We start from the raw sequence: 16,246 nt of genomic DNA, 5'->3' as shown, positions 1-16,246 counted from the left end.
GATTACAGAATAATCAAGTAAACATTATGCTGCCTGCACAGTTAGAAGGCTCAGCACTTAGAGTCTCCAGAGTGGGGAGGAACATTAAACCACTCATCATTATTGCAGAGAAAACCTGAAGGAAGGAACATTTTGAAAGCAGATAAAGGATCTCTGAAGCAGGTAGTGGAAAACTGGTTAGTAAAGACTAGATGTTAACTGAAGGTCCTTCTGTAGCAGCTCTTGTGTATATGTGTAATTTCTGTTGTGTCAAAAGTGGTTGTTTGCAGACAAATGCTTTGAGTTTTGGGCTTCTGCAGAACAATAAACTTCTGCAGGCTAAGAAAAAAAGTAAGATTATTCCATAGCTTGAAGACAGTACTTTTCAATTTTAAGTTCTCTTTTTATTTAATGCACACATACATATATAAAAATGAATATACATATTCTATTTTGATGTATATAAAAAGTATTTTATTTATATATATTCATATTTAAAAGCCAACTTTTTATTCTCTAAAAGGATCTGAAAACAAGTTTATGTGTAGGACACTGTATAACTTAGATGTACATTCAGACTGTGAAGCAGGCTAACATTTTTTTATGTAGGGTTTGCAGGACAGCTAGAATGCCATCACTTGGACAAGATAACTCTTAGGGATAAAATATTGTTAGCATGATTCTTTCTATAAGGTATACCATGTAAACTGCCTCCTTTCAAAGGAGTGGTGGAGATATAGTTAAAAATAATTTAATTGGAACAAACAAGAGTTGCTGTCCATAGGTTTGTGCTGTGAAATTGAAATTTTTGGAAGAATATAATTTTGAGGTATAGCAGCTGGCAGAGGGTTTCTCTTAAAGAAAATTGAAATGTGTCTAGTTGGATAAATATCATTGACTCCAACTTCCTGCCTCTTTCAGGACTAAAATTTATGAAAAAGTTAATGACTTTTTTAGTTTCACTTTCCTCAAAATTGCTTCTATTTCTAGGTGGTAACTCTCAGCTGTAGCTGGCAAATCTGCCTCTGTTTTGTTGTGACTTGTGTTGTTTTTATTTTCTCTGTGAATTGTGAATTTGATTCAGAGTGACTGAAATGACTTTTTGGGCAAGACAGAGGGCCTGCAGAGCTCCAGCATTAGAATAAAAGTCAAAATTCCTTCTGTAGCACAATTCTGTGTAAATTAGATCAGGCTTCTTTCTTAAATGTTAGAATCTTGACCCTATTGTGCTTTGGCATAAATGAAATGCTGCACTGGAAGACATGCTATCATGTGAAAGAAGGGGGGAGGAATAGTACATTTTCCACTAAATTTCATTTGTATGTCTTTGAATGTTTTCACGTGTGCTGTATTTTGTTTTATTTTTTTTTTAAAGTGTTTCTCGAGAAACTCTGAGGAGCAGAAAGAGATCAGATTATAACCTGAATAAAGTGAATGCACCTATTCTAACCAACACTACACTGAATGTAATAAGGCTTGTTGGTATGTAGAATAATTGTTGTTTTTTGAAAGTGTTTTTCATTTTTGTGCAAATTTCTGGATTATAGCAAATATCTTAAATGATATTTAAGGCCCTGAAAAATATACTTAGTTGGGCTCTATTTCTACTCTTTGAAAATGTTAATAAAATAAAAATAAAGCACAAAACAAATTGTTTAATTAAATAGACAAATTTGCTTAAATCTTGTGTGTTGTTTTTACCTGGAAAATTAATCTGCATGCATATGTTGGTTTTAACCTATAATGGTAGTTCAGTTGTCTGAAATATTGAATGTGTTAGAAGAGTAGATATACCAAGCAAAATTTATTTTAATGTAGAATGGTTGCAAAAGTAAGAACTTTATGACTAGGTTTTTTTTTTCCATTTCATTATTCAAATTCTCACACTCAGAATAACTGTTCTTACTACACAGTAATCAACTAGAAGAAAAGAGTTCTCATACATCCTAGTAATCCCTAGGGAGTTTAGGGAATCTCTATCCCTGCAGCATCATCAAGAGGTGACTGGACAGGCTGCTTAGCAGCCTTGTGTCTTTAAGCCTGCTCTGAGCAGGAGGTTGCACTAGGCCACTTCTTGAGGGCTTTTCTTGCCAGACTCTTCTATGAAAACACTGGCCTCCTATTCTGGATGAGATGGGATTGATTTTCCGTGTTCATGCCTTCTGTGTGATGATCTAGATAATTGTATGATAGCAATTTTCTGCTACTGACTTCTGTTTTATTTATAGAGAAGGGAAAGTAACTGCCTAAATTTATCTGAGTAGGCAGGAGAGAGAGGAATTCTGTATGTATTGCATTAATGAGGTTTGCCTCCAAAGTCTGGAAATGATTGTTGCACTCCAGAGTAAACCCTTTTTAAAAAGGGTACTCCAATACCTGGCTATAGCACCTTTTGCTGTCATTGAGGGCAGGATGAAAGTCAGGAATTAATTTTCTTAACCTTTTTGGCAGGTTTGCTAAAACCTTTCTTTTCCTTAAGCATTGACCGTATAGACCTGAAATGAGAGTTCATTCTGTTGTGACTTTTCTGTGATTGATCTGTAACTTAGGTGGGAGAGATTTGTTTGCTTTTTCTGCTATAAGATTTTGCTCTGAGAAAATTGAGGATTGAATATAGAAACCACTCATGGCACTTTCATGCAAACTCCAGCCTCTGTCCCTGCCATAAAACGCTGTACCAGTAAGTGAAGCAGCAGTTCTGGTTTTCTGATCTTACATAAGGGAAACTATTTGAGGATTATGTTGATAACCCCAAAATTAAACATAATTTTAAAAGCTCATATATATATATGAGCTTTTTTTCTCCTTCTGGAATTATTATTAATTTTTAAATTTTCTGCTGTTTGGGGTGTTTTATTTTGTTTTGGGTAATAGTATGAGTGATAGAAGTGTTATTTAGAACATGGAATTGGAAAGGACCTCCTGTGGGAGGAAGATGTCATTTAGTACTGCCTGTAAATATGCTTATTCCCAGCACTCATTCTAATAGGAATTCTATTTCAGAAGCCTTTTGTGCCTGAAGAATTTATAAAAAAAAATATCCCCCTATTTTCTGCTGACTTGATCTTATGACAAAAGAAATTTTGAGATTTAACAGATAATTGTGTTTTTCAATGCATACTGTTCTGCTGTTTTTACCAGAAGCGATCCTATTTCTTCTCTGTCTTTGAGCTGCTAAACAATGTGTCAAGATTTCTAGTGTCCCCTGTATTTATCCACCAGAAACTTTAAATTTTCTGCTCTTGTTGTAGTCTTACCAAAATCGTGCAGTACTTTGGATGAGATCTTCCTGCATTGTCCAATTCTTTTCTCATTGCATCATGGTCCAAAGTTCCTTCTGTTTTGCACCTCTTTTGATTTCTTACAGCTTCCTTATACTGGCAGTGTGTAATGACCTTGTACAGCCAGCAAATCCTTCACTTTGCCAGTTTTTTCCAAGAGATAAGCTGCTAGTTTATAGTAGAAAGATGCATGTTTTTTAATTAATTGTCCCCTAAATGCATGGATTTACAGTTTGTGCTACTGAATTTCATCCAATTCTTATTATAACAGTCATCAAGTACTCCTGTACGTTATGTCAGTCCTTTTCTGTTTTGATGGTGCCTCTTTATTTTTTTCTATTATCACTCTTATTTTTGTGCCAGAGTAATTCATGAATATGTTAATGAGATGGCTGATTGCTGGGAAGTCCACCAGTAGCTCTTTTAGTTACTTCCCTTTCCAACACACTCTAGCTTCATTTATTTACTGTGCAATTTTGTTATACTAATACTTTTACCAAATCCCAGATAGATGAAATGTACTGTGTCCATTGTGTGGAAAGTCATGTACCTTAGTCTGGTACAGTTCACTTCTGTTAGATCTACAATTCATCTTATTTTTTCCTCCATATTTGTGTTTCTGTCATTTCCATAGTTTCTTCAAGAGAATCTGAAATTCTGCATCCTAAAAATTAAAACAGTGGCTCAGTAGTTATTTGGATTACTATTTTTCCCTCTTTTTTATGTTTTTCTTTGCTGTTTTTCAGTCATAGTGATGAAGATGCAGATTTAAGTTGCCCAATCAAGAAACAGAAATGATTGCCTTACATTTTAGGAAGGTAGTAGTGCCCACTACTTTTAGGAAAGTAGTAGTGCCTATAGTGTCATACTGAATGACAGTGTTGTTAACAATGATGACAGTGTTTTTTAACCATTTTGAAGTATTTCTATGTGCTGTATGCTTTGTATGGAGGCTAAATGAATAATTTTAAAAGTAGTTTAATATTTATAAACTACATAAATGAGTTGCTAATGTATAATTGAAGTGGGAGTGGCTACAATTTTGTTTGAATTTCAAGTGAAGAGTTCAATTTATCAGATTTTTCTCACATTAACTAAGGTAATTACTTCTCTTTGTAGTATAGAGTAGCCATTAGACTAATTTATAAGGTTAATTTTTCCTATCAAGCCATTGCATGTTGACTTAAAATGTAAAGGAAGAATAAACCTGTGTTAAATTTGCATGGAATAGTTTAACTAAGCACTGTATATCAATAAGAATAATTAATGATTATGTCATTGTATGTATTGATTCAGTGATCTCTTAATTAATATAATTCTGACCTAAGAAGTAGTTTAGTGAGTATTTCTTATATTGATAGGTTTTAATGCTTTTTTGGCCTTATTTTTGCTTGTGCTAAGAATGGGTTTTGAGGACAAATTCTTAGATTTTTCTTGCTTTAAACCGCATTATCTTGCAAGAAAATAATAATAGTGAGGACCAACCTCACGGCAGAAGTTGTTAGCTGAAGTGAGTGATTGGTGACATAACACAGAACCTCTTGTGACTTAAAAAACCTTGAATCACAGAGTCTTTCAACAGACTTTGCACTTCTTCCTTCAAAGCAGTGTTTTAGCTCTTAATGTGTGTCTTCCTTCCACCATTCCTTTTTCCCAGTGACCTGGGTCAGGGATTCCCAAGGTCTTGTCAATGAAGACCGATGCACAGAAGGCATTTGGTATATCAGCCTTTCTTGTGTCCCCTCACCAGGGTTCCTTCTCCATTTAGTAGCAGGCCTTTTGTTGTTGATGTTTTTGAAGAAGCCCTTCTCGTTGTCCTTGACATTCTTGACCAGATTTAATTCCAGGTGGGCCTTAGCTGTTCTTGTCTTAATATCTGCTCACTCCAACAACATCTCTATATTCATTCCAAGTGGCCTGTCCCTGCTTCTACCTCCTGTATATGTCCTGCTTTAGTGACTTTTGACAGATGTTCCTTGTTCATCCATGCTGGTCTCTTGCCTCCTTTGCCCAATTTCTTGCTCATCAGGATGCACCATTCTCGAGCCCAAAGGAAGTGGTGCTTGAATATTGACCATCTCTCTTGGACCCTTTTTCCTGCAGAGCCCATCCACATGGGATTCTTCCAAAAACATCCCCAAATATGCTAAAATTAGCTCTCGAGGAGCCCAGGGTTGCAATTTGGCTTGCTGCCTTGCTTCCTTCATGCAGGATACTGAACTCCACAATCTCATGGTCACAGTAGCCAAGGCTGTCCCCAGCCTTCACACCTTTCTTGTTCATTTGTATAAGGTTGAGCAACACACCGTTCCTCACTGGTATCTTCCACCATCTCTGTCAGCAAGTTGTTGTCAATGCTTTACTGTTTGTGCTTTGCTGTTTTGTTCTTCTAGCAGATGTCAGGATGACTGAAGTTCCCTATGAGAACCAGGGCCTGTGACCATGAGGCTGCTTCTACTTGTCTGTTAAAAGACTTCAACCACTTCTTCTCCTCATCAGGTGGCCTGTAGCAAACGCCCCCGACAGTGTCACCCTTACTAGTCTGCCCTGTTATCCTAACACTTGAGCTCTGGACTGACTCATCATATCCCCCAAGACTGAGCTTGATACATTCCAGGTGTTGCCTCACACACAGCACCACTCCCAGCACTGTGCTTTCCAGGTCTGTCTTTCCTAAGTAGCATGTAGCCCTTCATGACAATATTCCAGTCACACAAGCTATCCCATAGCAGCAATGAGCTCAAAGCCCCGTGAGTGCATACACATCTCTAATTCCTCCTGTTTGTTCCTACTGTGTGCATTGGTGTACAGGCACTTCATGGAGGTATTTGAGTGTGTCAATATCCCCAGTGGGAGTGCAAGGGGATGTCCCTTAGTCCTGTCTTATGTCTTTGGCTGCTTGTGCCTGCTGGAGGTATCCCACTTAGACCTTATTTTTCTGCATGCATTGTCACTGTAACTTCCCCCTTACCCCATCTTTCATACTTTAAAGCTCACTTTGCCAGGTTGGCTTGGTAAAGATTTATTGGCAAATATTTGTGTGTGCTAATTTGTGAGGTGCATCAGTTTTGTACAGATTAGTCTGATAAAGAATGCTCTCTACTTGCTATCCTTAAGGACAGAAGGAGTTCTGCAAGGAATACTTCAAAAGAAACCTGGCAAATGTTCAGCAGTTTAAGCTATCTAGAGCCTCTAGAAATTCAAGCTACTTTCAGCTGCTGAAACTTTAAATGGTTTTTTTCAAGTATTTCTGGAAATTTCTATTTTGATATGCTCTGGACTTTATTTGTACTGTTTGGAAGTATTCTTATATATCCCTTTTTAACTCAAAACCGTAACTTCAGCCCAAGTATCAGTAACAATGTGTAGACATTAAAAACTGGTGTCCTGTTAGAGAGAGCATCAAGGAGGAAATGTTCTTGGAACACTTGTTGTGTCAAGAAGCTGAGTGATGTAGTAATAGAGAAATGTTCTTGGCACTGGAAGTATTTTATAGGTACAGTATTTGGGCAGTGTGTAGTGCGTAGCCCTTTGGAAAAGCATAAGACACTGCCCAAGAGATTACCTTCAATATTGATGCCAGCTGCATGGATACTTGGAAGTCTTAATTGTCCAGATTGTGACTCATCGCTCATATTGGGTTGCAGGCAACTTTAAAAATGTGTTTATCACAGAGTAAGTGGAAAAAGTTAGCCTGTCCAATACAGAATATTCAGATAGTATGGATGAAGGTGACACTTACTTTAATTAGGGTACCAGTACCATCCTTTCAGAAACATCCAAAAATTTCCACATTGGACTGTACATTGGATTTTCCCTTTTAGAAGACAAATAGAATTTTTTAAGTCCACTCTTCAGTTTGTTCATAATGCTATGGGTCAAAACAATAATAATTAAGTAGTATAGAGTTAACAAAAGGGCTAAAGGGACAAATATCAATTATTAGAACCTGTGTCAAGTCTCTAAAAATAACAAAACATATGCTTGCTTGCCTTAGCAAACAGAGGCATAGTCATGTAATATTCAATACGGATCTAAATTAAATAGAAACCTGGAAGGTAACAATGTCAGGCTATTGCTTGGTTCTTACTCTAGTGCTCTACCATTTTATCAGGTATGTAACTGTATCATGCATGTTTCAACTTAGTTATCTTTGCTGACCTGCACAATTACTTGCTTGAAAAATTAAAATAACTCCCCCTTTATTAAAAGCTAGCTTTTGTTTCTCTGCTACCCAGTTTCTCTGATTAAACCAATATTTTCTCTGTCTATTAGTAGATTACTTCTCCGGGCATAGTATTAACTTGAAGATTAGTGTTGTTGAGTACAGGAAAAAGAAATTGTTTTAGCACCTTCCTGTAATTTTTCCAACCTGTCACATCTAAACATGTCTGGAGTATAACAATTTGTGAAATGACCTGCCGTATCCTCCGTGCTGGGGTGGACTGCATTTGTGTTTTGCTTTAAAAATTGCTGTCTGTCTCTTACTGTAATAACCAAACAGTTTGTTGGTAAAAAAATAACATTTGTTATATGTTATGTTTTTAGAACAGAAAAAGGGCCAGCAGGATGTCAATTTTGAGGTAGCTAGCAGGAAATGTGGGGTCTCTGCAATATCAGGGTTTCCATTAGGTGTACTTCTTTTATGACCCAATGGAAACAAAACTGGAAACAAAAATAAATGAAAACTATAGGCCCTGTGAACTAGGTCTGTAGGGAAAAACCCCTTTTGGACTCCAAATCCTATGATCATTTTGATTCAGATAACATACAGATGAAGATCCTGAGGCTGGGGTTTTTTCATTATTTAAAAAAAAAAAAAAATTTCCAAAGAGAATAGTAAGGAACAGAAGGAATTATTCTTCTCCCTGGATGTGCCAGGGTTCTGGCATCCTCCTTCATTCATAGCCTGTCCCCCTGGAAACATATCCTGTCTTACCACAGGATAAAATGGAAGGAGAGCAGAAAATGCTGTATCACTGATGTGAAGCACATAACTCCTACAGTTGTTGGGTAAAATCCAATCTTGGACATATCATTTTTATACTGTGTTTTTCTATTGCTTGAAAAATATCCATATGTACATATATAAACACACTAAAGCATAAAATCTTCAGTGGCTCAATATAGTATTTGCCAGACACTGCTTAAGCAGATGATAATTTTTTACCTAAATGAAGCTGAAACTTGTAGAGGATCCAGACAGTTGTGTGCTGAATTTGGTACCGGAAGGCTGAGAACAGTTGAAGACATTTTGATATGGATTAGCATCTATATTTTGAGAAGTCTTGAAACAATTGTGGTGTCTTAAGCCATCATTTTAGCTTTGTTTTTAAACCTTTCCAATCTGTAAGCTGTTATTAAGTTGTTGTTAATAAATGATGAAGGCTATATAATACCCTTGGTAAAGATGGCTTTGAGTTTGTCTAAACTGTCTTTGTAGCACTTGTGCTGAGGAAACTGACCTTCTCTATTTAATTTTTAAGGGAAATACATGCAGATGATGAATATTCTGAAGCCTATTGCATTTGATGTGATCCACTTCATGTCCCAGCTCTTTGATTACTATCTGTATGCAGTCTATACATTTTTTGGCCGAAATGATATGGTAGGTAGTAGAAGCATTTTTCATTTTCAAGTATCACTGTACACAGAGAATGAAAATACAGAGGAGATCTCTTTGCCAGAAATGCTACATAATATGTAATTCCCAGAAAAATTAGTGGTAATAAAATGGATTTTAATGTAGGAGTAAGAAAATGCTGATTAGATCAGCAGTAAGGGAAGGAAGTACTGGGAGCGTTATTGTCAGTGAGACATTAATCATATTATGTTTTGAATAGATAGTTTCTCTATTCTTTTTCCCAGCACTATTGAAAAGGAGGAAAGACAATGTGAAATACCTAGAAGTAGTGGTGGAAAGTGGGTAGCAAAGGAGATTGCAGAAGGAGGGTGGTATGAACTAGACAGTATAAGGTAATTTAATTTTTCTGTATGTATGTCTCTAGTTTACATGACAATAGCACATGTAGGAAAAGGGGGCCATGAAAGTTAAGTAGTGACTTAAGTTTAAGAAATTTGAAAGACACTTTTTCATATCTAGAATTTTTCTGCCAAACTACTTGCATTAATGAAAACAATGGTTTTTTGAGTGATCTTGTAATTGAAAAAAAGTGCTTGTTGGCAATGTCTTTACATAATATAGATCAGCTGTCAATAGAATTGTCTTAATAGCTGCATGTGAAAACAACTTTCTCCTATCTTGGCCCCTAAATTACTCCACAAGTAACAGTTTTGAGGGTTCCAAATCCATCATAATTTGTTGGCCAATTGTAATGAATTTGCAGACTCAACATATGGTTCTAAAAGGTTTTGAACTATTTGGCAGGACAAATGTACTTGCAATTTATGTTTACAAGATGGGTGGAGGGTGTTTTCCTTTTGTTGGTTTTTTTGTTTTTTGGTTTTTTTTGTTTGTTTGGGGTTTGGTTTGGGGCTTTTTGGTTTGTTTTGTTAAGATAATTGATTTCCATTGGCTTAGTTGCTCTGCTATTCACATTGTGTTGCATTTATTGTTATTTTTTTGCACCTCCTGTTTTATGATTTCAAAGTCCATACCAGCTTCCTCACTCTGTGCTTCTAACAGAGAGCAGCACAGTGCTAGGCAGGTAAATGTTCTAGCAGATGGGTGGTACAATTGTGATGTTTTTGTGCCTAGTAGTTGTTTTGACAGATTGTTTTCCATGGGAAACACAATGCTTGCAAGGGTTTATGATTGTAATAAACCCTCTTGTAATGCTGCTTAAATGTCCTCACTCCCCATAGTGTTTCTAAACCTTTAGGAATTAGAGATGGGTGATGGTATGTGATTTAGACCACTCGGAGTCTAATTATTTTATTCAGAAAATAATGTCAAATAGGATTCTTAGAGTGCACTGGTATAACTTCCTTAAATGTTTAAAATTATTTGTGAATGTTATGGTTATTTGGTATATGTGAGTTAGTACACATGTAAGGAGAGTGGTTGGTTATACAGAGTTTATTACCAGCTTACTGAAAAACAGGGATTTAAAATATGTATGTTGAGTTCTATGTCTGTTCATGACGCTGTCATTGCTTTTTCCAGACTTTCTCCAAATCATTATCCTATGTAATCAGTATTGGCCTTCTTCACTTCCAAAAATCAAACACTGTTTTAACCAGAATTGCTTTCAAAACTTTTTATTTGTGGGCTGCAAATTAAGCCTGTCTTATCTCAAATTATGGATCAAGAAAAAATTAAAAGGTTTGCCTGTATTTAACATCTACTCACAAAAATTTAAGGCATTCATGAACATGCCACAAAATAGTTTTCCTTAGCAGAAACAAACTGAGGTGAGTTTTATTTTTTTTTTTTTTTGACAGGACATTGCAATAATTTTTAGACTTACTCTTTAAAATAACAATAGGAGGTTATTATGAGAGGTAATTACTATAAGAGGTTAATGATAAGAGGTAAAATTGGTGATGAACAGAATTATTTTGCAAATTGTTTAATGCTGTGCTTACTAGCCTTACTATGTCATCAATTTATGGAATTTAAAAATCTACAGTTCTGCAAATAGAAATTGCAAAAAACTTGAATGAATTGTGTCTGCTGTACTGATGAGTGAAATGTTCATGGTGTAGCCATGAGGTTCTGTTCTTGTGAACATGTCTCCTAGATCAGGTTATAGATTTCATGAGAGTGTACTTCCAGTGGGAATTCAATTCAGATTTAAATTATCATTTAATGTATAGAAGGATTGGGGCAGATGGACATTTTAAATTAGAAACTTCAGATGTGGTAAATAGGGAGCTGAATTATACCTGTCTGTATTCACACCGAGGGGAGGAGGTCACATAAACTCAGATACTTCCTTCCTTCCCTGATTCAGCCCACTGAAAAGAAGTCTACTAATGCAGCATACAACAGTGCCCTAAATAATGTTCAGCAGATTGCCTTTTGGTGTGAATCACATACCAGAACTGTATTCAAATCCTTCCAGGTCGTTGACTTAAATTTGTGTTTGTTACACATCCCGTTTCCACTTTCTTTGTTGTGTTAGTTTATTGGGGGGTTTTATTAACAGTAGAAGATAGGAAGTTACAATAATTATGCATGTCAAGTCAGGCCCTCAGTTGGTATAATCCAACTTAGCAGGAAATTAGTGTAGCTATATATATGTGTGTGTATGCATATATAAATAAATACATATATATGGCATAGATATATATAACTATATATCCCAGCTGAGCATCAGCCCCATACATTCCTGAGCCATTCCCAGCTGAGCATCAGCCCCATGCATTCCTGAGCCATGAGCATGAAGATGGTGCATTTCTGAGGTAGATCTTTGTAGGCATTAAGTAATAATGATTGTTTATAAAGATCAGTGGTTATAATTTTTAATTATGCAAGATATATATTTGATGATTACGAGGGATTGTTTAGCTAGAAAGAGGAGGGAAAACCATTTGACTTGGGTGTGATGTGAATGCATGGCTCAGAGATGGTGTTCTAGGGCACCATTCCGGGCTCATCACCCGAATGAGAAAATCTAGAGTCCAGCAGTTAAATAGAGAATCATAACAATAAAAGATACTGAATGTTTTATTGGTATGAATGATCCACTGTCATCTTCATGGAAGATACATAGGTCATTCTACACACCAGTGCAGTGTTGAGTGCTGTGACCTCTGTTGATTTTCATTTTGTGTGGTTGTGATTGTGTGTTAAAATTTTAATGTGAGTTGTAGATAGTCCTTGCAAGCTCAAGTTTTGCTCCATAACTTTAAAGTTTAAACCTAATAGATGTCCTTTCCTAATTTAAGTAGAATGTATTTCTTCCAGTTTGAATCAACAGGACTGGGCCTCAGTAGCAGCAGATTACGCACCACACTGAACAGAATCCAGGAGAGTCTGATTGATCTGGTAAGTACCTGGATGTTGTTAATGCTCAGTGGGGTAGAGGTCTGTGTATAATGTTCAGGAATTGTATTTCATTATGGCTTTTTGATTTTTATCCTCTTTCCACATTCAGCGTGAATGTGTCTAATAAACCTTTGTCTAGTAACAAAGGCTTAGCTTCGTGATGTAGAGGTCATTATTGTATGAAATCACTTGTTTCCAATGTACAGCAAAACTAATTAAAAAGATTTTGCTAGATGTAACAGTGAAACTCGATATTTAAATCTTCTATTATGATTCATCTAATAAAGAGAGACAATTCAGTATTATCCTTACTAACAGACATTTTATAAAAAGAAGTAGATGACTCATTTTTCTTCAGTAAAAGAATAGCAAAACAGTAAGCTCTCCTGAAGATTGCTCGCCTTTCAGGATAATAGAGTTTATATACTAAGACCTTCCTTAATTTTGGGGAACGTTCCCTGATGTATATTTTGGATTATATCCCATTGGTCATTTTGTGATTTATTTTCAAAGTGTGAAAAGTAAATATGGTGCTCATGTCACACTGGCAGAAAATTACTGTCCTGCACAGGAGGATGGTAAAAGAGACTGTAGGTAGTTTTTGTGGATTCAGCTGAACAGCAGAGTTTTTAAAGAAATAATGCTAAAAACTACACTAGAAATGGAAGTTTGAAGTTTTCATATTTCACCTAAATATAAAACCCTTGAAACATTTTGAAGAAATTTCCTCAGGGTATCATAAATGGCATGTGTAGTAGTTAATACCATGGATGCTACAGGAAGGTTTTATTTTCTGAGGTTTCTATCTTAGAAAGAAGAAAAAGATGTTCTACTCTGACTTGCACAAGGATTTGACATGCCAGGAAATGTACTTTATGCTTTTTTAATTCCTTGAAGCATTATATCAAATCCTAAACTGTTCTCTCAGAGAAGCATCTTAAAAGGCTTGAAGACCATTTCTTATACAGTCAGTAGAGGGAGCATAAGATAACTAATAATCCTAGGCCTATGTAAAGGAGAAAAAGGCTTCTTGATATTCTTCTCACGGGCAGTGTATGCAGAAAGAAAAATTAATTACAGGAAGTACTTGCAGATGAATCAGTTAAAGATTATGGAAAAAAGGCAAGTTATGGAATTAATTTCTTAAATTTCTCTATGGTGATGGTTCCTGACAGTGCTTTACAGACTTCATTTTTTATAGCAGTTAAAAAAAATCTAGGAGGGAAATGGAAAAATAACAGCTGTTTGTTTTCTTCCTCAGTCATTAATAGTACTGTAATAGATAATGTTATTGCAAGTTGAAATTAATAGCTATGTTCAATGTAAGATTTCAAAGAAGAAAGAAATCTTAGCTAAAGATTTGCTGTTAGCCTAAAGATATTCCATGAGGTTTATTAATATCTTCAGTTACATTTTGGCTTTGACTCTTTTATCCTGTGGAATGGTACAATTCAGTTACATTAGTCCCAGTGCTGGAAACAAATAGTTTGGTTTTACTTAAAATGTAACATCACAGGCCTACATTTTGTAGTGTGGATGGGTTCCCTGTTACACATGATTTGGCAAAATACTAGTGGCAAACTCTGGAGAGTCTTGGCTGTGGAATTGTTTAACTGACAGGGCTGTGCCTAGTTCAGCTAGTGCACCTAGTGCAGCTCCTAAAGGGCACAGCTAAGGTCCTCAGTGAAATGGTAGCTAAAACCTTGGTGAGGTTTTATTTGGCTGAAGATATCTTGTGTAACATTTCTAATCCATGCTTGATCTCTTGCCGCTTAAAAGGAAAAAAAACCTGAAGAAAAAAAGAAGAAAACACAGTTTGTGGGTTTTCTGTTTCCCCTCTTTAAAAGAGATTTCTAAGTGTACATAATGACAATTTTTAAGGTGTTGTATGAATTGCTTGTCAAGAGAAGAGAACTGTGTGTATACAGAGTTCTGACACGACAAGCACTTTGAAATTATGCTAGGTCTTCAGCAGGTGTTTTACTTCCTCACGTTATTCAGAGGTCTTCATACAGCTTTTTTTTTTGTTTACTTGACTATTTTCAAGTAGACTGGAATAATTTACTGAAGCTTTTGAGCTTTAACTGGATATATTTTCTTGGCTTTGGCAATTGCTTGGTCTCTCTTTAAACAGTCTCTGGGACATCTCATGTTTGTCACTTCAGACTCTTCTTGCTGGACACTAAAAATGGGCTGTTTCCAGAGGGGTGCAGGTGTCCACAGGGGTGCAGGTGTCCACAGTGTCACAGGCTGTTTCCAGAGGGGTGCAGGTGAGCACTTGGGAACCAGCAGCAGCTCTTCTTGAGAAAATTTGTTTGTACAAAAAGTGGTGGAGTAAAAATGTGTATGAGCAGACCAGCTTACTTTTTTTTTTGGTTTTTTGTTTTTTTTTGCAAGATAGTGGTTCAGGTTCTAATGCTGCCTGTGCATGTGGTTTTCTGTGGAGTCTCATTTATTTTTTTAGGGCTTATTAGTTCATGACTAATTTTCTCAGTTTTCTGTCAGCACACAGTGGTTCCTCATAGAGGCATTGTTAGATTGAGACAACCAGTAGTAAATAAACCTTCCAAATTCTTGTAATTTTTAATGCAAAAATTCTGCCATTTACCTTTGAACAAAAAAAAAATCAATGTCAAAGATCCCAGAAGTTTCAATGCAAACTTAATTGAACTGTTTTACTGAAGTCAGTGGGACTTACCCAAATGAGGTTTGGGACATACTTGGTTTGTGAGAAGCAGCATGGAGGATCCCCACTCTTGAAATCAGAACCTCATGCCTGCTGTGAGGCAATGCTGATCAATTCAGCCCTGAGGACAATGTGAAATGTGTGCACTGTAAATGTTGGGAACTTTGGGGATCCCTTTAATGGCTCTTCAAGAATGCCATAAAGATACCATTTGCATGAAAAGGATTGTAAATAATGGAAAATTAATAGCCTGGTTTCTCAAGATGGTTTGTAGTTTGTTTTTAAAATCTGGTTTCTTAAAGCCTGTGGAGTGACGATTACGTTGTTTATGTTTGATTTATTTTCTTGCAAATTGAGGCAAGATTACCTGCTTGGTAAGTTTTGTGCCCCTCAGCTAGAAAATACTAATATTGCAACTTAAAACCTAGTAGGAGTATTATAGAATACCATTTAAAATCTTTACACATTTACAGCATATTCAAGAAGTTCTTTTAACTTGAAAGCAATGTGCTTTTACAATTGGCCCTACCTGTAATTTTCAGCATTCAGCTTCAAGAATAGTTAGGGATGTGTAAGCTCAAAGGGGAGGAAAAAAAAAGCCCGATAGGTTGCTTTCAGTACATTTTTTGTGATAAAAAATTCTTGTATATTAAGCATCTTCTTGGAGTTAGTTGAACTATTTTCTGTCAGCTTTTGAATACAATAAGAAGTTATGCTTTCTTTGATCAGTTTGTTTTCTTGTATTTGATGCTCATGATATTACAGAAACCATTAATTACAGTTTTTTAAACAGAGATGATGGAGCTGTCCTGTTTTATGTAAATATTTGGGGTTAGTCTGCTTTTCCTCATCCATCAGCACAAATAAGTTCTTGGCAGAAGTGTTGGTATGTTGCGGCTGCTGTAGACTGTTCTAATGCCAGAACCTTTTCAGATAGTACAGTTTTGTCCATGCTTTTTGACCACCACTTACTCCTTCTACTCTACTGAAGATTGAGGTTTCTTCAGTAACATTTTGAGTTATTGCAAAATCAAACCTAATATTTTTTGCTCTTGTGTATGTATATTAAATCAAAACAATTCTGAAACTGAAATCTTATGCAGAAAGTATTAGGCCAGAAGAGCAGTTTAAAAAGTTTATTGGTTATGAGTGTGATCTGCAGAACTTTGTGTGCTGGGGACAAGTTGTAGAGTTTACTGGTTTTGGTTAAAGTTAGTGGAGATGAATGATTGTAATTAACTGTCAACTATTTGACCATAATCGGCAGATAATCAGTTAGTTCTTTTGGATAACTGAAATAAAAGTGTTTTTGTTCTCATGAGATCAGCCCTGTAAAAATGTCTCTCT

General features: G+C 36.0%; 1 protein-coding gene across 2 annotated transcripts in view; it reads left to right on the top strand.

Annotated features, from left to right (window-relative positions):
- VPS50 (VPS50 subunit of EARP/GARPII complex) overlaps positions 1-16,246 on the top strand; it is a 77,588-nt gene that overhangs the window by 47,099 nt on the left and 14,243 nt on the right. The window contains exons 20-22 of one of the 2 annotated variants that reach the window (XM_084215247.1): positions 1,355-1,461; positions 8,747-8,868; positions 12,133-12,213. In XM_084215247.1, coding sequence (XP_084071373.1) covers positions 1,355-1,461; positions 8,747-8,868; positions 12,133-12,213 — 310 coding nt within the window. Of the gene's footprint in view, positions 1-1,354; positions 1,462-8,746; positions 8,869-12,116; positions 12,214-16,246 lie in introns of those variants that run through there. The other variant, XM_084215248.1, reaches the window with a different exon arrangement.

The sequence above is a fragment of the Fringilla coelebs genome (genome assembly GCF_963513975.1).
Source record: "Fringilla coelebs genome assembly, chromosome: 1".
In the NCBI taxonomy this organism is placed as follows: domain Eukaryota; kingdom Metazoa; phylum Chordata; class Aves; order Passeriformes; family Fringillidae; genus Fringilla; species Fringilla coelebs.
The sequence above is the reverse complement of the archived record's forward strand: the minus strand, read 5'-3'. Positions and strand labels throughout refer to the sequence as shown.